This window comes from Ailuropoda melanoleuca, chromosome 8 (genome assembly GCF_002007445.2).
Source record: "Ailuropoda melanoleuca isolate Jingjing chromosome 8, ASM200744v2, whole genome shotgun sequence".
NCBI lineage: Eukaryota > Metazoa > Chordata > Mammalia > Carnivora > Ursidae > Ailuropoda > Ailuropoda melanoleuca.
In genome coordinates, this window is record NC_048225.1 from 62606812 (window position 1) to 62627133 (window position 20322).

The 20322-nt window shown below is 44.5% G+C and overlaps 1 protein-coding gene across 12 annotated transcripts in view; it reads left to right on the forward strand.

Moving 5' to 3' along the window:
* DISP1 (dispatched RND transporter family member 1) overlaps positions 1-20322 on the forward strand; it is a 130016-nt gene that overhangs the window by 73021 nt on the left and 36673 nt on the right. For 5 of the 12 annotated variants that reach the window (XM_034666568.1, XM_034666569.1, XM_002922390.4 and 2 more), the window contains one exon: positions 13491-14019. In XM_034666568.1, the coding sequence (XP_034522459.1) occupies positions 13491-14019 (529 nt within the window). Of the gene's footprint in view, positions 1-4613; positions 4809-13490; positions 14020-20322 lie in introns of those variants that run through there. The other 7 variants (XM_011228898.3, XM_034666572.1, XM_034666571.1 and 4 more) reach the window with 4 other exon arrangements.

The window sequence follows — 20322 nt, forward strand, 5'->3', positions numbered from 1 at the left end:
TATGTAGTTCGTTTGAATTTTGATCTGACACAGTCAGGTAAGGTCAGCCGTTTCTGGGGTTTATTAAAATGTGTTTTCTTTAGCAAGTCGGGAGGAAACCTCAGATTTAAAGTCGTTTATGTCGTTTCATGCTCTGAGAGTCATTTTTAGCCTCTATCTAAAGGAGAGGATTTTGAAAATCCGTGCTTCTCTCATTACTACTAGCTGGTAGAAAACTAGGTGTCGAACCCTAGGAATTACTTTACTCACTTGTGTGAATTAAATATCGTAAAAAGATGGTAAAGTATTAGCATCTTCCAACCTATACGGAGAGAAGTCTGGTGAAGATCTCTGCCTTGGAACTAAGGGTCCGCCGCGTGCTGTCTTGGCCCTGCTCATCTTAACTTGTGTGCGACCTCAGGCCGTGTGAGTTGATGACACGTTTCAGGCATTGTAATTGGATTTACCACTCCAAGTGGAAGTCAGGATACGTGGGCCGCATGTACGTGTTTTCTTTTTTATTGAATACATTTGACATTTACCATTGTGTAAATGGAAAGCGTAGGTGTGTTAATTTGGTACATTTATATGCTGTAGTGGTGAATACTGTTGCAGTGATATTGTTGCAGTGATATTTAGCACCGCTATCCTGTTACATAGTTACCCTTTATGTCCAGTGTTGGGGTTAGTGAAGTTTTAGTGTCTTGAGCAGGTTCGATGATGGTAGTTCAGTGTTGCTGTGTGGGTTCATTGCCCTGTGGTGAGTTCTCTGGCTTGTTTACTGCCCGTTGCAAGTCTGTACCTTACACAGCTTCCATCTTATCCCTGCCTTGTTCACTTCTGCTTAAAATAGAATGGATAATTTCTGTCCCACTGGCAGGAAAATTCGGACTGGTTTAACTTGTGAAGTATTTGTATGTCTGAGAGTAAAATGTAAATTTTAAAGAAATTAAGCAGATAAAAACTTTGTCAAAACTGAGGTATTTCATGCAAATCATTGACCATAAATGAGTTTCTTCGGTGATAATGCAAGAAATTGAGAGCACTTTACAATTTGGTAAAATTTTCTCCAACAGGTATTCTCGTTGAAAGAAAAAGAATGAATATGTCCCTTTTACCCACATGAAGGTTATTTTCAATCATAGTATTTATAATTAAGAAAACTCTAGTTCCCTTTGAAGCCTCAGGAGTCACTAAACTATGTAAATAAAGTCCAAACTAATGCGTGTTTCATTGTGGACAGTGAATTTACTGCTTCCTGTGGTTTTAATGTCTGCTGACACATTTCTGCCTCTTAAAATGCTAAAATAATCTTTTTGCAGTGTTATTTATTTTTACACTTTACATCTCTAGGCTAAATGCTTTCATTGCCAGTCTCGAACATTGGAGTATTTTATTAGATTACACTTGATTTGTAACTTCTTGTGTTAACGCACACAGATAAGGCAGAGTATTTTCATATATCTTCCACGCATCATCTAGCTTCCATCTTAGATGTGAATTATAGGATTGCGAGCATGAACTGTTTGTGCTGATCATGAAAAATGTTGAAGTGTCTGAAATGGTTGACCTACAAACCAACTTAGAAAACAACATGTAAACCTCACCGCATCTAGAAAATGTGTATCATAGCACCAATTCATCCCATATTTTAACCTGAGCCCATTGTCTGTAGTTTATACTGAACCAGTCAGCCCTTGTTGGCATCCGCTGGGGAGCCCAGTCCTATGCCTTTTGTTGGCCTGGTGGGAGCAGTGCGCCCGCCGCGCCCGTAACCCAGAGCGCGGCTGGCAACCTTGGCACACCGGCTCTGTGAACACTGCCTGTTCTTTAAAACAGCGAGTCCTGATCACACCCTAACACGGGAAATACATGTGGGTGTTTAGGACTGGACAGATGAGGTGCTTAGCCTGTCAGCCTTTTTGGGGAAAAAACACAAAACAAAGTAACTCAAGTAAAATTTAGCGAAGCAGGACTGGGAAGAGGGTGGCCTTTGTTGGCCTCATCTGGATTTCTGCACTTGATCGATTTGAGTCCCAGGAACCAGGCTTATACTGTGCAGGTGCACGTATGCAGATTCGGAGAGAAACATTCACAGTGAACACAGTAGCTGTTAGTAAATGCTTACTGAAGAAGGACCTTCACCTATTTCAGTGAAAAATGTGATTTGATTTCCTTTGTGGGCAAACGAGGATCCCGCATGGCGGGTCACTGTGACTTCAGTTCATCTGCTGCCTGCGGGAGAGCAAGTAGAGCTCACAAGCGTGTGTAGTGATAACGTCAGTAAAGACAAACAGCTTTGTGAAGGTCACACCCAGGTTCTCATGAAGAGGGAACTTACTGATCCAGTGCAAGGAAGAAGAAAAGTCTATGAATTTTTTTTTAAAGATTTTATATATTTGACAGAGACAGCCAGCGAGAGAGGGAACACAAGCAGGGGGAGTGGGAGAGGAAGAAGCAGGCTCCTAGGGGAGGAGCCCGATGCAGGGCTAGAGCCCAGGGCCCTAGGATCACACCCTGAGCCAAAGGCAGCCGCTTAATGACTGAGCCACCCAGGCGCCCCAAAAAGTCTATGAATTTGATGTTTTCCTAAGCTTCAGGTAAATCACAGAGTTCTTTAAATAAAAGGGTGTGTTTAACCATGTTTCATACAAGGACCCGGAAGGGTTGCTTGGTGGAGTGAAGGATGCCCTTGAGACGCTGTTTGCTGGACTCTGAGGAAAGAGCCCTTTTGCGGTGATGCCCTAGGAGATGGGATTTGCTGCTCCGACTTCACAAAACAGCAGGGTGTGCAGCCTGCTATCAGACACGAAGCATTTGTGGGGAAAGCTTTGATAATTCCAAGAGTGGTGTTAAAAAACAACAGTTAACCATCGAAACCAAACAACCCAAGTCCTTTATGGTGATTGATCTCAGTTTCTGCGTTGTGGAAGACATTTGAAAAATGCTCTCACATTCTTTTGCCTCACAATATGTGGGAGTAGAATTTTCTTGATTTGATTTATCTCAGTGACGTGTTTTTCCTTTGAGCTAGCTGCTCAGTTTTGAGTTTCTGAGATGTGTGAAGTATTAACATTCCTGGTGTCTTTGAGCTTCCTTGTGATCTGTTCAGCACATCAGTTAAGCTCCGTAATATGATCCTGTTTCTGCCAGGAAGAGCTACAGTGGCCCAGAGAGATCTCCAGGTTGCGAGGTTGCCTGTTTTGTGATTTTACTTGAGACAGTAGTTTCAGATGAAATCTTATGGCCTAGACATAGACCTATCAGCGGGGCGGGGGGGGGGGGGGGGGGGGGGGGGGGGGGGGGGGGGGTTGCTGCTTATGGCCAGAGCGTCCTGCAATTCTTATTTGTCAGGATGTGAGGCAAGATGCAGTCCTGGTGTCTGAAGGCTGTCTGATCCAAGAATTGGAACGTTTAAGATGCTTAAAATGCAGTCACATATTTTTTTTTTCCTTTTCTTTCTTTTGTTTTCTTGTGTTTTCTTTTCTTTTTTTTGGTGGTGGGGGTACAAAACTTCAGGGAACATGCTCTTTTAATACGAGGGCTTGGGACTTCATTTTGAAGATTGAGAAGGAGTTGGGGACATAATTTTTCTTGAGGGTTAAATAAACTCATTAGTCAAATGGGCTGTATCCTAAACTTCCGTGGGTCTGAGGCCACGCGATGCCACGTTTCACCTTTTTACAACGTCAATGCATGTGAATTCTGCCCTGTTGTCTCTTAGACTGTGTGATGAAGGCTCTCTCCTTCCTGTGCCCTCGTTCCCGCCCTTAGAACTTCAGAAGTACTCGTCACTGTTACAGAAAGAGAAGTAGAGATCATCTAAATGCTTTAAAGCGCATGTCACGGGGTGTACCAGTTCCAAATGTGTTTGCATTTTAAGCAATATTTTCTGCCTGTTAAATATTTTGAGTGACCATTGGTTGCTCTTACAATTTGATCAGCATTAATTAATAAGAAGTATAAATCAGTGATTCTCAGCCCTAGCCACACATTGGAATCATCTGAGGAGCTTTTAAAAAATGTTAATGACNGTATGTAATTTTATATATATATATATATATATATATATATATTACTAAAGTGATTTTAAAGTGCAGAAAGGGTTGAGAGTGCTGTAATAGACTCACAACTTTGTGAACATTTGTTGTATGTATTACATTCTCTCCAGGACTTGTGGCCAAGTCTAGACGCTGGTCGTGGCCGGCTCCTGGGTTAGATGAACCCTTATCAGAGGGCTTTCCAGAGCTTTTGTCAAAGACCTTTGGTTGATACTAATAACGGTAGAAAACTCCTCTGGTTTTATTTTTCATAGTCTTAGTTTTACCCATGAGCTCATGTGAAATTGAAACTCAGAGATACAAGTAGCCTTTGTTTTTTGAAGGGCGTAGATGTGTGGAGACGGCGCTGTATGGTGAGCGTGGGGTAATGTGGTGCATATCGTGCAGACTGATCATTTTTGTGGATGAACTTGGAAAAGGGATCTCTGAAAACTGTCCTCATCGCCGCAATGCAGCGATAGTGCTCATGAAATAGGAATTTCGGGAGACAAGTGTTCATGCCAAAAAGATGTTCTTGGCTATCATGTATCCCAGATGTAAAAGATAAGCTTTATTTTACATTTCTCTTCCCAGGTAGACCTGTTACCAAAGGCACATTGGACATAAAACACACGAGAAAACGGAGATTGGTGTTTCTGCAGCCCAGAAAGCCCTGGCGCCTGCCCGTGTGGGTCTCTGCTTGGACCACCGGACTCTCAGCTGGTGATAGGACTGCTTCCCAAGCTCAGGGTTTTCAGACTTGCTGTGACACCGTAAGATCTGCCTAAGGTTATTTAGCTCTTATATTTTTTGGCTGTAAATCTGAGAGGGAAACTTTATCAGAACACTTTTTTCCCATATCATGAAGCTGTTTGTAAATACACATGAACAGTTGTAATGATGAAACATTTAACATTTATAGTTTATTGATGTCTTTATCAATATAGACTGTGTGTTATATAAAAGGTTATATAAAAGTATTAGATAGATTTCATTTTCAAAGATGTGTTTGTTATAAGTCAAAACTACCTTCTTGATAATATAAATTTATTAGAACATAGTTACGTTTTCATTGTTAAAGAATCTGTGACTCTCGAATTTCCCAGACTCAGTTTGCTTCTTCGTGGTGTGGGGAGAGCATAGTAGCACCCAGGGGGCTCTCATGGAACGTGTGCTGAGGGGACAGGCGCTTCAGTCTGCACCACTGTCTCTCGGGGAAGATGACCTCGGATATATTGACATTAATGAGTAAGGGGAATGATAGCAAAACTGCCTTATTTTTGTATAGTTCTTTGTAACATATGAAATCCTCCTCAGTGATTAAGTGAAGACATTGCTAAGTGTTCTTGTTGAAGGAGAGCTTAGTGGTAGGAAGTTCATGAACTCAAACAAAAACAAGAAAATTTAATTTGTCTCAGAAAGGGAGAAGATTCTGTTTCCTCATGTATGACCAGTCTTGTCAGTTCCTCCACAAGCCTGAGTCTTTGATTAAAGATACAGATTTTGCTGTCAAGTCCCAGTTATGTTTTGAAATTTTCCAAATGCTGCATGACAGCAAAGTTCAGCCTTGCTTTTCAGATTTGCATAACATGATGCATGGATGGAAAACACTTCTTAATTCAGTGAAATATGTCTCTTACACTCTTGGATGCTGAATTGTACCTTTTAAAACTGTCTTGGGAAATTTTGAATTCAGAGGCTATTTTTCATGCAGACCTTCAGGCTGAGTTTTGTATCCATAACCTCCAGGAGTCCTATCAGAGCTCTCGGAGCCCCGCCCTGTCCTGGAGGCGTCTTGAGGTACTGGGAGAGCCTGAGCGGGCTGGTCTGGTCTGAGAGGAATCCCAATCGTGTGATTTAGATTAGTTGCACTTCAATACTTTAAACCCTCAGGTTCTCTCTAGTGGGTTTAGTAATATCTACAAAGAGGTATTGTAAGGAAAGTGCTTGACACAGTGAGATGACAAAAAAAAGTTTTAATAGCCCTTTAAGAGGCAAAACATCCCTGGATTCGCGGCCTTCTACAGGCCAGCTTAGCAGCCCCGCTACAGAAGAGCCTACAGGACGACTCCTTGTCGATGTCCCAGGTGCAGTTGGAGAAGCTACTTACACTCTGGCCACAGCACCAAGTAGTAATAGGTCGACTTGCTGCCGGTGGTCAGAAATGAGGCCGTCATTTGGGATGAGCATCAAGCCATTTTGGAGGAACGATTTCATGTTAAAACAAATTTGATAAATAATGGATACAGGTGACTGAATGCCTTTGTACCTGTGTCTTTATATATCCATCCCCTAATATCTGGTACCACTAGAGGAAAAAAAGACTGTCTCACCCAATTAACGGGCCACGGTGCTTTAATCCGTATTTTTGTGAGTTACACCAGAACGATTAAAATCTATGCCCGTAGCATTTTAGTAAGCTGTGCTTAAACTTAGTTACCAACTAGAACCTCTTAAAATGTGTTACTTTTTAAATCTGCCTTCATTGGAACAGCAGGCCTTTGTTTCTGTCACTCCTGTCCTTTCCCTGCTTGACCCATGCTGCTTGAATTGTGTGCCTTTTGCCATAACTGAGGGCTGATTCTCTGGTAGCCTCCTCACCGAGTCTGTGTGTTCCAGGGACCAGCAGGGTGGGCACATTGCTGGAGGCTTGTTGCCCCACTCCAGGTGGACTGGATCTGAATCTGTGTTGTAGCAACATCCCCAAGTGATCCTTGTGTTTGAGAAGCACTGGATTAGTGTTTTGTGTTTTACTTAGTGGAACTGTGCTGTGGGAAGCATCACTCCTCTGAAAAAGGCTAGAGCATGGGACTGCGCTAGGGATCCCATCTTGCCACTGACTGTTCAGTTATGTGATATGGATCTGATGAAGCCAAGGGTTGTTCTAGAACACGTGATTGAGCTTACAGAGAGTCCTTTAGCAGAAAGCCCTGAAACCCTGGACCTTGGGCTTTCTGGCCTACCATTTGAGACTCTGTATCTCCCGTCCTCTTTAGCAAAATGGACTGGCGATGCCTGCCACACCTGTTTTTCTAAGGGCCAAGTTAGGTGGGATCCTGTGTTGTGAAATGCTGGAGCTGTTGATGGGGCTGGGGTGGCACTCCTCTAGCCGGTGAGCCCCACCTTGTTAGAGGTTGTGCTGGCTTTGCTAGAGTTCATCGTGGTGATTGGAAGAGGTCTGTGTATTCTCTTCAACATGGCATTTGGATTTGAACCTGACAGTTTTCTGACCGTGCTCGCAGTCCTGACCTCCAATTCCAAGTAGCTACAGTGAGGATTTCATAGCAAAGCTTTAGATGTCTCTGTGCCCTGCTGGCCACCTAAATAGCTTGATTGCATCCTTTGTGACGCTGTGTCCTGTAACTTATTTTGTGCACAATATGTTGATGAATAAAGTTTTCATAACTCGAACAGGTCCTACTGTGGTTATACGATAATATATTCAATGAGATACTACTTTCTTTTATTTTTATTCATTTAAATATATATATTTATTTAAAGATTTTATTTAAAATTACTTAGAGAGAGAGAGAGAAAGCGCACGAGCAGGAGGAGGGGAGAGGCAGAGGGAGAATCGGGGTTCCTACTGAGTGGGGAGTCCGACGTGGGACTGGATCCCAGGACTGGATCATGACCTGTGCCAAAGGCAGACACTTAACCGACTGAGTGACCCAGGCATCCTTATTTCCTGTTTTTTAAATATAATTTCCTTATATTATAAAAATATGTATTACTATATTATTATATTTAATTATACCAATTGTGTATATTATATGTAATTATATATTCTATTATTCTAAAGCTTTAAGTTTTCTGAGTCCCAAACCAGAGTAGGAGGCGATCGTGTGGTCTTTGTAATCGCATGAACTCCGATGACTTTTCTCTCTATGTTGAAATATGAGTGAAGGGTCTCTGCAGTGTCTCCCAGCTCCCTGTGGAACTGGTCATGGTTCTGTTTCTTGGTTCATAGATTGCTTTGGTCCCACAAATGGTCATGTGTGTTTGCAGAAACCTGAATAGAACCTTGTCCTGAATACTCTGTATCATCTGGTCTTGCCCCTCAGCTTCCATGTTCATTTCCTTTTTCAACCAGTTATTCAGTGTATTGTGCAGGGTGTTATTGTAACACAGCAGATACATTTCCGAAGATAGTGTAAAATGCATCCCACTGAATAGATGTTTAGTTATCCTTCAAAGTAAAATAACTTTGTTTCTGTTTTTACATTTTAATGGTAATTACCTTTTGTGCAGTGTTTGTCTCTGTGCTAGAGACTTTATATGTTGTTTTATTAATATTTTATTACTATAAAGAAGACACAATTATAGCAAAAGTTGTTAAGTGCTACAGAAAATGAAATGTGAAAGTCTTCTCCATCCTTCCAAAATTCCCAGTCCAGCTCTCTAGCAGGAAACAATGTTAGCATTTTGTATGTCCTTCTAGAAACTATCTGTGTATCCTAACCATATATATATACCTCTCTCCTTTTTCAGTGAAATGGATTCATACAGTATAGGCTGTTCTGTAGCTAGGTTTTATTTACACATAAAGATATACTTTGGACTTCTTTCCATAGTAATATAGCCTGATCTAACTCATTCTTCTTTATTGTGCAGAATGTCCAATGTACAGATATGACAGAATTTAAGTCTGCTATTGGTGATATTTAGATTGTTTCTAGTTTTCGCTGGTACGGACAGTGGGGCAGTCTGTAACATCTTTCTCTGTACATTTATCTTTACACATTTTTCAAGTATATCCAAAAGATAAATTCCTAGTAGTACTGTGGTCAAAGGATAGGGGTATTTAAACTTCTCATTAGGAATGCCATGTTGCTCTCTTAGACAGTTGTGCTGATTTGCATTTGAAATTTAACTCTGAGAAGAGCCAAGAGTGGATACTGTAAAGTGTAAATAATTTGATCCACGTTCTCAAAGGTGGAAAGTAGTAGAGTCAGCTTTCAAACTCAGATTCATCCACACTGTTTCTTCTAAGCTAGATGTCTCAGTTACTGTTTTGTTTTGTTTTTTAAAGATGTTATTTACTTTTTAGAGAGAGAGAGAGAGAGAACACAAGACAGGGGCGGATGGTCAGAGAAGAGGGAAAAGCAGACTCCCCATGGATCAGGGATCCCGATGCGGGACTTGATCCCAGGGCCTGGGATCAAAACCTGAGTTGAAGGCAGACACTTAACCCACTGAGGCACCCAGGCGCCCCTCAACTGCTATTTTAAAGCATAGAGATTATTCCTTATATTTTTATATTCTTAACAGGCAATCAGGCAGTTATGATAATTCTTCCATTATAAATACACAGCCCTTTATGATTTTGTATATTGATTTTATATCCTGCAACCTCATTGAATTCACTTATTCTCAGTTTTGTGGTGAAGTCTTTAGGGTATTCTACATACAATATCATGCCATCTGCAAAGAGTGACAGTTTTACTTCTTCCGTCCTGATTTGGAGGCTTTTTATTTCTTTTTCTTGCCTAATTGCTGTGGCTAGGACTTCCGATACTGTGTTGAATAAAAGTGGTGAGAGTAGACATCCTTCTTTTGTTCCTGATGGTAAAGGAGGAGTTTCAGATTTTCACCATTGAGAATGATGTTAGCTGAGGGTTTGTCATATGTGGTCTTTATTATGTTGAGGTATGTTCCCCCATACCCACTTTGTTGAGAGTACTTACCACAAATGGATGTTGAATTTTGTCAAAAGCTTTTTCTGCAATTATTGAGAAGACCATATGATTCTTCTCCTTCATTCTATTAATGTGGTATGTCACATTGACTGATTTATGAGTGTGGAACCATCCTTGTATCCCTGGAATAAATCCCACTTGACTATGGTGTATAATCCTTTTAATGTATTGTCGAACCCAGTTTGCTAATATTTTCTTAGGGATTTTTGCCTCTCTGTTCATCAGGGATATTGTCCTGTAGTTCTGTTCCTTGTGTGGTTTTACTATCAGGGTAATGCTGGCCTCGTAAATGAGCCTGGAAGCTTTCCTTCCTCTTCTAAGCCCTTAATGGTGGTCCTGTGAGATGGACATTGATTATTATCCTGATTAATACATGGAAAGACCTGAGGCTCAAAGAAAAAAGAAATTAAATTTTAAAATGTAATCAGAAGATGGTCCTTGACCAAAGGCCCTATGAGCCCCCAAACTGCCAGAGCACTCGAGATTTAAAAATGCTAGTAGAAGAGGTGAAATAAGGGGTGTGGGATTAGTGGCTTTGAATGTATTGATATTGGCGCATTATGTTCACGGACAACAGGAAAATACACTACAATTTCTGGCCATGGGGCCCTGTCACACCTCAAGCCAACAGTAGCTCAGGAACAGCTTTCTTTTGGCTGCCTCTCTGTGTGACGGCCCTGGGGAAAATGGGTGATTTACAGTTCACTGCATTTGACCCAGAATTTTCCTTAGACCTCACTGCAGACATAATCAGTGGCATCACATCTGTCACGATGGTTCCTTTTTATTATGTTGACTCTTCCTCTGTCTCAGCTGCTTTTCCTCTTAGCTCTCTCTGTCTTACGCTCAGACCACATTTTTTTTCTTACCTGCCCCAGTTCTAAAGAACTAAGATTTTCTCTGGAAAGCCGTGGGATCCATTCTTGACTTCAGATCGAAACTTTGCTGTTTTCCTGGCCAAGTATATCCACCGAACTTAATCCACAGACATTTCTTAGAATAATTTTTTCCCCGTTTTTGCTTTTAATTATTTTCTGTTTATAATTCACAACCTTAGTCAATTTGATTGTTCTATTTTATGATTGAAGAACTTGAATCGTAGACGCTCATGTGACTTGAGACACCAGCCAGCCAGAGTTCAAATGACTGTTTGCTCTCCACTAGTTCCCGCTCCATCAGGAGAAGTCTCCAGTGTAAGAAACAGGTTCTGTTCCAGAAATTCATTTGGAGGTCATTATTTGGCACTTGGACTGCATTTTACCGACGGTGGGGGGAAATGTTATAACCGGTGATTAGGCCCGTTGGCCGGCCTACAGAAGTCTGTTTAGCTCTTATATAACCACCTAATGATGCATTTGCAGTAAAAGTAAGAGAATGATCGTGGGATTCTGGTTACAAAGAAAACTCTCTTTCCCAGGAGAAGCGTCCAGTCGGAAGACAGGACACAGAGGGAACTGGAGAGTCTGCAGGGACATCAGGGGGCTGGGAAGGCTGCTAGAGGCTGGGACACTGTCTAAAGCCCAGTTTGTTGTTGAAACTTTGAGGATCTGGGTGGGTGTTAGACACTTGGCGGCCGCATAACTTCCACAACAGTGGTGATTAGCATCTACAAAATAGATTATCTGAGAGGATATTAACGAACCTCACAGTAAAAACAAACTCAGCAAATCAGAGAAAACATTCCCCCTTTCGTCCTCCAGGTGGTGAGGTCAGTGGAGCTGGTTCCCCGTTGGCCCACGGACCCCATGAGCTGGGGCAACTGGACTGAGTTCTGGAGAGAAGGAGTGCATCCCAGTTCGGGGGAGAGGAGCCTGTGATGTCTGTGTGGAGTGTTTGTCCACAGAGTATCTGTCTCTGGAAAGTGACCGCATTTATGTCCTGTTGGTCGTGCTCCTTACACGTTCTAGGCTGCCTTGCACTTCAGCCTACAAACAAGCATCTTAAATTTCACTTGGCTTTGGAGAAAGTGTAGTGCCTCTTTAGACGCCCCCGCCCCCTCAGACATTTGCATGCAGCTTTTTTTGTTGTTAGTAAAAGGGAGGATACAGTCAGTGAGAGGAAGCTGTGGTGACAGGGTGACCGAACCTCCCTGAGGCACCCTCAGGGTGAGATCCCGCCTCTCTGAGAAAGCGAGGGGAGGCCTGCCACTGCGCCTGCCCTGCCCTCCCCCAGGGCCGGTGACACGTGGGCCTGCCAGCGCCCTGTGCCGGATGCCTATCCCCAGAGCGGGAAACTGCCTTTACTACGACACTCAGGATCCCTCCCTGTGGTCCCTGCAAAGGAGGGTGGACCCATGACCACTTTCAGAAGTGATGAGACAGGAGGAGAGAAGTCACCATGCACCCAGTTTTATGTATATTCTGATGTTTATAGATTCTTTGTCTTTCCACTAGAATAATTTATAAAGAAATTGTTTGGGGTCCATGTAATTCTTCCATCTCTTACGATGTTGAATTTGTGCGTGTGTTTTCAGGAGTCTTCTGTCCCAAAGGTAAATACAGTAATGATGCTGAATTTGTGCCCGATGTCTTCTGGGCTCCAGCATCAGATTGGAAGAGCGCATCACTGTGGCGCCCTCTGCTCAGAAATGCCCCTGCTGTGGGGCGTGTGTTGGGTGAGAATGCACCTGGGGCCCTTCCTGGTGGCCCTTCCTGGTGGGGCCCAGGTCTGCCAGGTTGGATGACTGTGTGCTCAGACTGAGCCGAGGTGGTTTCTTCTGTCGCCTGCCTGTCTGCAGGAGGCTGGGAGACACTGGGGAGAGACTGGTCTGGAGGCTCTTCCATCTGCTTCGAGGACTGCCCTGCCAGAGGGGTTAGCAAACCACACCGTCTCTTGCCGTTTTCTTGTGAGCTTTCACGTGCGGGTTAAACAGACCGCCGGCAGTGGGTGACCCATTGTTCTTACTGCAAATTCCCAGATTTTGTGCGTGTGGTCAGAGGTGAGGTGGGTGAGTGGGGAGGGAGGAAGTTGTGTTTGCTTTCATTTGTTGACGGGACAGAAACATGGTACTGGTATTTTGACTATTAGTTTTCCTTTACATTGAAGGGCCCGGACCTTCTGGCAAAAGGAAAAAAGTTAAGAACAAAAATCTGATTTCAAGCAAATCCTAACCATACTATTATTTTTCTCATGTGCAAGCAATGCTACATAACACAGAAGACAAAGTAATAAGTTCTTGGCAACTTACGTGGCGTGCATGTTCATTTTTTAAGCATTGTAGTCATCTGTTGAGGGGGAAAAATGGTGTCTGATATCTCGATTGCAGCAATTCTTGGCTTAGCCAATTACTTTTTATTTTCTTTTGTTTCTTCTTATTCTAGGACCTGAGAGACTTAGGGGAAAAATCATATTTTCTTGAGATTTTTCTAAGACATAAGACATTCTTAAGATTACTCAAATCAGACACAACTCACTGCCCTCATGACGGCCCTTCGTTTTGTCCTTACTCCTGTGTCCTAACACCTCACGCCTGGGGGAAGAGTCACAGGGCGATGTTGGTGCCCTCTCTGTCCCCATCCTCTCCTAACATGTGCTAAGTCTTACCCCATACTTCACACCAAGGATGAGGACGGGGAGAGAAGGACTGAAAGCAGCGGTGGGGAGGCGCAGGCGGGACGGTGGCTCTGCAGTTGCACCGAGCAGCTGTGGGGCCCCTTGCAGAGGCTGCTGGGTTCCCCCATGCTCTCGACTCCTTCCAGTAGCTTTCCTGTCTTGTCTGCATCTTTGCCTGCCTGCCTGTCACTGGTTGGTTTTGTATCATTTTCTCTCTTAGGGCCAAGAAATTGGAACATGGCCATGAGCAATGGAAACAGCGATTTTGTGGTTCTGAGCAACGGCAGCATCGCAACCAGCGCTCCCAACCCTGGCGCCCTCACGCCCTGTGACGGGGACCTCGCCACCCAGCAGCTCGCACCCAGAGAGGCCCTGAGAACAAAAGTGAGTCCGAATGGATGCCTGCAGGTCAATGGCACCGTGAAGTCCTCCTTTCTGCCCGTGGACAGCCACCAGAGAGCACCCGCGATGCTGTCCCCGTGCTGCCACCCGTGCCCGTTTCATCAGCCCCTGGCCGGCCAGAGCAGTCACCCAGAGGGCCGGCCCGAGGCTGGCCCGGCCGCGCCTTCTGCTCTGGCCTCGTGCTGCATGCAGCCGCACTCCGAGTATTCTGCACCTCTGTGTCCCAGCCATTCGCCCGTCTACCAGACTGCGTGCTGCCTGCAGCCCTCTCCATCCTTCTGCCTGCACCACGCGTGGCCCGGCCGTTTCCCACACCAGCCCGTGCAGCAGCACACGGCCGGCTTCAGGTGAGTGTGCGTGGGTTCTGCTCACCTTCGCACCCAACCAAGTCTGCAGGGTGCCCGACTTGTGTTGATTTCCCCAAAAGGAGGAAGATACATACGTCAGAGAAGGAAAACCAAAATGCACGTGAAATAATGTGTCTCTTTGTCATCCGTTGATAGACCCTCATGTGCTTTCTGCCTGCCTGCCAGTCGGTTTGGTGTCCCTGGTGACCTTGACTTACCCGTGAAACTATCGCTGTCAGTCGCAGTTACTACTTGTGGGGAATATGTCTGTGTCGAGGCTGCCTGAACAGGAGTCTTGATGGTCCTCAACCTTTATGACAATGAAGCAGTTGCTTCCTCATGCTTCCCAGTGTCCACCAGCTGTCCGTGTGGTTTGGGTGGACCGTTCAGTACATTGAGGTCAGACCTTTCCTCACAGGGGTGAGCCTGTCGATCTGTAGTGTAGGTCTTTGAAAACTATGTTTTATGAAGCATTTTTGGGTCTGGTAGACAGAAAAGTGCTAGGCACACCTGTGTCGTGGCCGGTTCCCACCCCATGCCAGTGCGTGCTTTCTGCTCAGTGTCTCTTCCATTGTCTCCTCTATGTGCACCACAGGCGAGCGACGTTGGTGTATTTTATGAAATACTAAGTGCTTTGTAGAGACCAAATATTAGTTCACGTTTCAGGTAATGAGCTGTCAGTGAGCTGGGAGAGCACTTCCCTTTTCTGATGAGGATATAGTTTACACACAGGGAGATGTGCCGGTCTGAAGTGCACAGCTGGATCGGTGTGGACCCTCGTGGGGTTTGGAACATTTCTTTCCGGGGTGATGGAGAACGTCTCCTCCGGCTGCCGCCTCCTCATTCCTGCTGTCTTCACCTGACGCGGTCGCTGTTCTGAGCTCTGTTACTGCACGCTGGTTTTGCCTGCTCTGAAAGCTCGTGCGAATGGAGTCACACAGTACGTGTGTTTCCTGCAGTTTCCACTCAGCATAGTGTTGGAAGACTCGTCTAACTGTGCGTAGTTTTCCTTTCTGTTGCTGAGCCACAGTCCACTGTGGACAGATTCACCGTCCCCTCCAGTGTCTGTCAGACCTCCAGTTGTGAAGTACATCCTGGGGACGTCACGTACATACGGCGTGCTGGCTGTAGCTAAGAACACTGGGCTCTGTATTTGGAAGTTGCTAATAGAGCAGATCTTAAAAGTTCTCATGGCAAGAAAAATCTTTTTTAACTGTGGGTGGTGACAGATTTATTATGGTGCTAATTTCACAATGTATACAAATATCAAATTATGTTGAAACTAATATAGTGCTGTATGTCAATCATAGCTCAGTAAAAAAAGGAGTCAGATCCAGATAGAGGTTAAGTAATGGATCTTTTCACCTTTATCAGGTTTGGGTTGCTGTTGACATGATCTGGTTTCACTGTTTTAAAAAGAAGGCAGAGAGAGATGGGGAAAGACAGCAGGGCTCAGGGACCGGGGGACATTCCTCTGCAGCGTGTTTCTGCAGTTTCTGAATACGTTTTCCACGTCAAGAAAGTCACAGAACTACGGGAAGGATATGCCAAAGCCGTTTCTCAGAAGGCTGGTCCTGGTAGCGTTGTGCTCTGTGACCAGCTCTAGGCTCCTTCCACTTTGAATTAAACTGTGGAAGTAGTTGACTTTGAAATTGAATGGCCATCGGTATTGATGTTTTTGAATCATCAGTTACATGGTTGTGGGTGTGAGGGGAGACAATTTTGAGGCTGATCCCTCATTTAAAAACTTTTAGAAAATATTAAAGCTATGGGCAGAAAATATTAAACCAATTCTTTATGGTAGGCATGTCAATATTTTCAGGACTTTAGCTTCACATTTCTCAGAAACCGATTCTTAAAAGGATGAGAGTCCTATGTATATACACTTTAACTAGGACGGCATTGGGGTGGCTCAGTCGGTTACATGGCCGACTCTTGGTTGCCGCTCAGGTCATGATATCGTGAGAGGTCGTGAGATCGAGCCCCGCATCAGGCTCCGTGCTGGGTGGGGAGCCTGTTTAAGACGCTCTCTCTCTCCCCCTCTGCTCGCTTGCTCTCTCTCTAATAAATAAGTAAATAAATAAAACCTTTAATAAAAAATAAAACAAATAGAATGGCATTAAAAAACAAACCAATAAAAATGCCATGTTTGTCTATCAAGAAAAGTTGTTGAAAAAAGTGGAATATTACATGAGAAATTTTTTATATTTAGAATTTTTCTCTAGAATTTGAGTCTTTTGGTCAACTGTGTATTACAGACGTAGAACCTTTTACAGGTGCCTGTAAAGGAGAGTCTGTTCGCAGCTGTGTCTGCCACATACCTCACTGTAAAATGCCACCTGCCAAAGCTACTTCCTTATTTTATACATTCGCTTATTTGTGTGATCGACAGTATTTACTGAGTATTTACACGTGCTGACCATCACGGATGTCATTCTGAACAAGATGAGACTGCGAGGTGGTAGGAAGGGAAACAGAAAGGCCAGCCTCCAGCCATAGCTACAAAATCATGAGACGTGTTTCCAAGAAGGAGCTCATGGGCTGCGGGTGAATAGAAGTCACCAGTGCGGATAGGAACAGCTTGCACAAAGACGTGTCTCTGTGCCCGCACCACAAATGGGCCCATCCGCCTGGTGTTTGGGCTTGTGTTTTTTTTTTGGATTTTATTTGTTTATAAAACACTTAAGCCATAGAGAATGTTTTAAAGGGTCGGTCAAGTAGCAACTGTAATTTTATCCTGGCTCATTTGCGCTGCTCTCTTTCCTTACCTTCTATGAAGTGATAGGTTCCATCTTATCCCTTCTTGGGTCTTTAGGCTCCAGCACGTCTCTTGAAAAGATTCATTAGATCAATCACCTCAATCACCGGTGTGTGCTCTTTTGCTTTGTAACATTATCTGTTAATCTTTTGATCACTAAAATTAAGATCAGTGCAAGAATCATGGTAATACTCTATTTTAATCCCATTTATCACCAAATACGAAGTAGTTTAGTAAATGTCATTTTAAGCTTCCCAGTTCTTCATTTCTAGATTCCCATCTTCCTACCCACAGTCTGGCCCTTAATTATGGGGTCCAGTTGAGAACACTAAGAAATTCAAAAAGGCAAAAGGTAATGTCTCCCTACCAAGAGACAAGGCATACACCCGCTTGGCCATCTGAATCACCGGGGGAGTTAAACATTAAATAAGTCCGATAATAATGATGTTTCCTTTGCAGTAGAAAAAAATAACTCTAGGCAGTCAGAGGAGGGAAGGAGCCCTGTGAGTTGATGAGGTGAGAGGCCCTGTGATTGACTGGGGAGGGCTTAGGGTGGGTAGGGGTGAGGGGAGCAGGGCGGAGCATGGAAGGAGGGGGGAGGGAGGGGACAGAGCATGGAAGAGGGAGGGGAGCAGGGGTGGAGCATGGAAGGGAGGGTAGGGGAGCAGGGGCAAAGCATGGAAGGGGGGAAGGGAGAGAGGCGGAACATAGAAAGAGCCCCCTAGAGCCTCTCACACTCCACGGGCTCTGGTTTGGGGTCCTCTTACTGCCATCTGAATGGAAGGGTAATTGTGTTGTGACACGACTAACAAGGAGTTCTGCGTCCCGAAACAACAGACAGATTCCTAATGCAAGGTCTGTGAAGAGCTGTTTTCAGGTGCGGCAGAGGACGCCATAAATGATGCTCCTGATCGTGGGGGGAACCTGTGATGGTTCTGGGTGCCTGCCAAATGCAGGTTTACTTCCCTGAAGATGGTGTCACGGACAGATGGTCGCTCTGAGTGCTCCCCGGGGACCAGAGGCTCGAGAGCTGTGCAGTTGAGCAGGCGTGGCACGGAGGAGCCCATGAAAGGGGCTGACAGTCGAGCACACCCTCGTTCCTCCCCCAAACATGGTGCCCATGCCATTTGCAGCCTTCTCCTGCCATCCTTGCTGACTCTTCCAACGTCCGGCTCACTTGCTCAGAGGTGTTCGTCTGTTTGCTTTTCCCTAGGGTGCTACTCACTTTCAACTCTTTTTCTTAACAAAGAAGTGAGAGCTCCTATGTTATGTTAGGAGAGAGAGTTGACCACCTGAAATCTGGTTTCTCTGTAGACAGTATATCACAACACCCGGGGGCCAGATGACGGCTCTGAGCGCCGTTTTCCAAACTATCTTCCTGTGATGCAGGTGCTCTGCGGTGATCCACCCTTTTCCCCTTTCCTGAGCACTGGCAATTGAGTGATTTCTATTTAGTTGGGAAATTTGAAACAGAAATCACATTGAACACTTCATTAGCCCAGTGGCATGAACCTCGCACTGACGCAGATTGCAGTGTCTGTGATTTGCGCCAGTCACTAGACTCAAACCAAATGCCTCTTCTGAGATGCTGGAGCGATGAGTGGACAAATTCAAGGTTAGTTATTCCCTTATGCAGCAAGTATTCAGTGAGTACGTACGTAGTGGAGTCAGGTGCTGAAAGCAGAGGTAAAAACGGCATGGTCCAGATCATAGTTGTATAAATTCTTCCCTCCTGTTTTCTTCTCTTACCATGACAGTTAGTACTAACAGCGACATAATGATGAGCCTTTACTTACTAATACAGATTGTGGGACTGCTGGGCAGGCGTGTTGCGGGAAGGGATGGTCACACTGCGTGTATAGACGTGCGCTGTTCACAGGGCCCAGCAGACTTCAGAATTCAGTTCTAAGTCCTCCTGGGCACTGTTCATGTGCCCGGGGGCCACCCATGCCAGTTGCTTCCATACTGGACATTTCCATTCTGGCAGGACGTTTTCCTGGGCAAGGTGGTCTCTTTTCTCTTGGAGCAGCTGAAGTCCCTCCAGCTTCCGCGGCTGCAAGTGGAGCGTTAGCCATGTAGAGCGGCAGCCGTGTTTGACAGTGAACTTGTGACTGTATCACAAAGAAATAGCAAAAGATACAATCCCTTTTCTTCAAAAATCTAAAGGAGTAAAGCCCTATATTATAAAAAACTGTAGTGGGTCAGTATCCTCGGAGGCCCCAGTTACATCCCACAAAAGCCACTGACACATTATTTAGATGAGTCTGAAGGCAAAAGGATCGGCGTATCTAATTTGTAGCCGGCAGATCTATGATACGTCAGACAGAGTTTTTCTGGGGGTAGGGAGACAGCCCTCCTCGCAGGCACCACTGGCCCTACTTTATGACTCGCGTTTCTCTTTTCCAGCCCTCTCTCTCCCTTCCCCCCCCCTCGCCAGGTGAGGGGTAGGCACGCAGCTTCGCTCGCACACGCCCATGTGAGCCCTGGTGCTGCCACTTGCTGGCTTTGTGTCTCGGGCAGGAGAGCTTCCCTCTCAGCCTTCTTTTCTGTCTTGGCAGAGACGGGAGTGAGTGTTCCTCTTTGGGTTGTGTTCTTTCTATTTCTTCTCTTTCTCCTTGCTGCTGTTCTTCCCTCCGTTAATCTTGTTTCAGAAGTCAAGCTGCGGCTGAATACTGGCAGAAATAAATACATGATGTATTGCTTTTCACTCTTATCCCCCCGCCCCGAAGAACAAGTGTAGCACACGGCCCCTGGCTCGTCATCTGGACGAGGAGGGGACTGTCGAGAATAAGCGGGTCTCTCCTGCCTGAGAGACCCAGGGCCGCTGTACTAATGCTAATATATCATCTGATTACGTGATTAATTTTAGAATCTGGTAAGATATAATCTTGATTTCATTGAAACCGAAGTTTATTTTTAAATTCCTTAAAGTAGTCAAAATTAACTTTTAAGACAGGATGATGTTTGTAAAATCTAAAACGTTCCGAGCTTGCTTGCCAAAGTCAGACTTTTTGGCAGTCAGATGGGCTGAAGGCCTGTTTTATGGTAAGACTTCTCTTAGAGACTAATGTGTATAAAAGAATGGATTTCAGAGGGTGCCGTGCAATGCACATTTCAGAATTTGGACCTTGGTCGTCTTTTACTTTCATAGTAAATGTCAGCAAACAATGCCCTCTTTATTTCGTAAAACTAATTAATATGACATTTTGGAATGAGGTAAACATGTTCCTTCTTCACCTCCTTTCTGTGTCAGAGTTGTTTAGCAGATACTAGAGACCGAAGAGGGAAAAAAAGAGAAATGGTTCAAATGTTCTCCTTTTCTTTTGGCTAAAAAAAAAGTTTAAAGAAAGGTAAGAAATTCGACCATCAGTAAACCCTAATGAAAGGATCAGGTACATCTCCTCAGGAAGACCCCAGTCGCTTGCCAAGGGCACCCTATTTCCAAACTTAAGAGGATGGCTAGCTGTCACTTAAAATAATTTACATAACTTAATGTTTATTATTTGATCGCTGTACTATTTTGTATTCTTTTCAGCAAATTGACT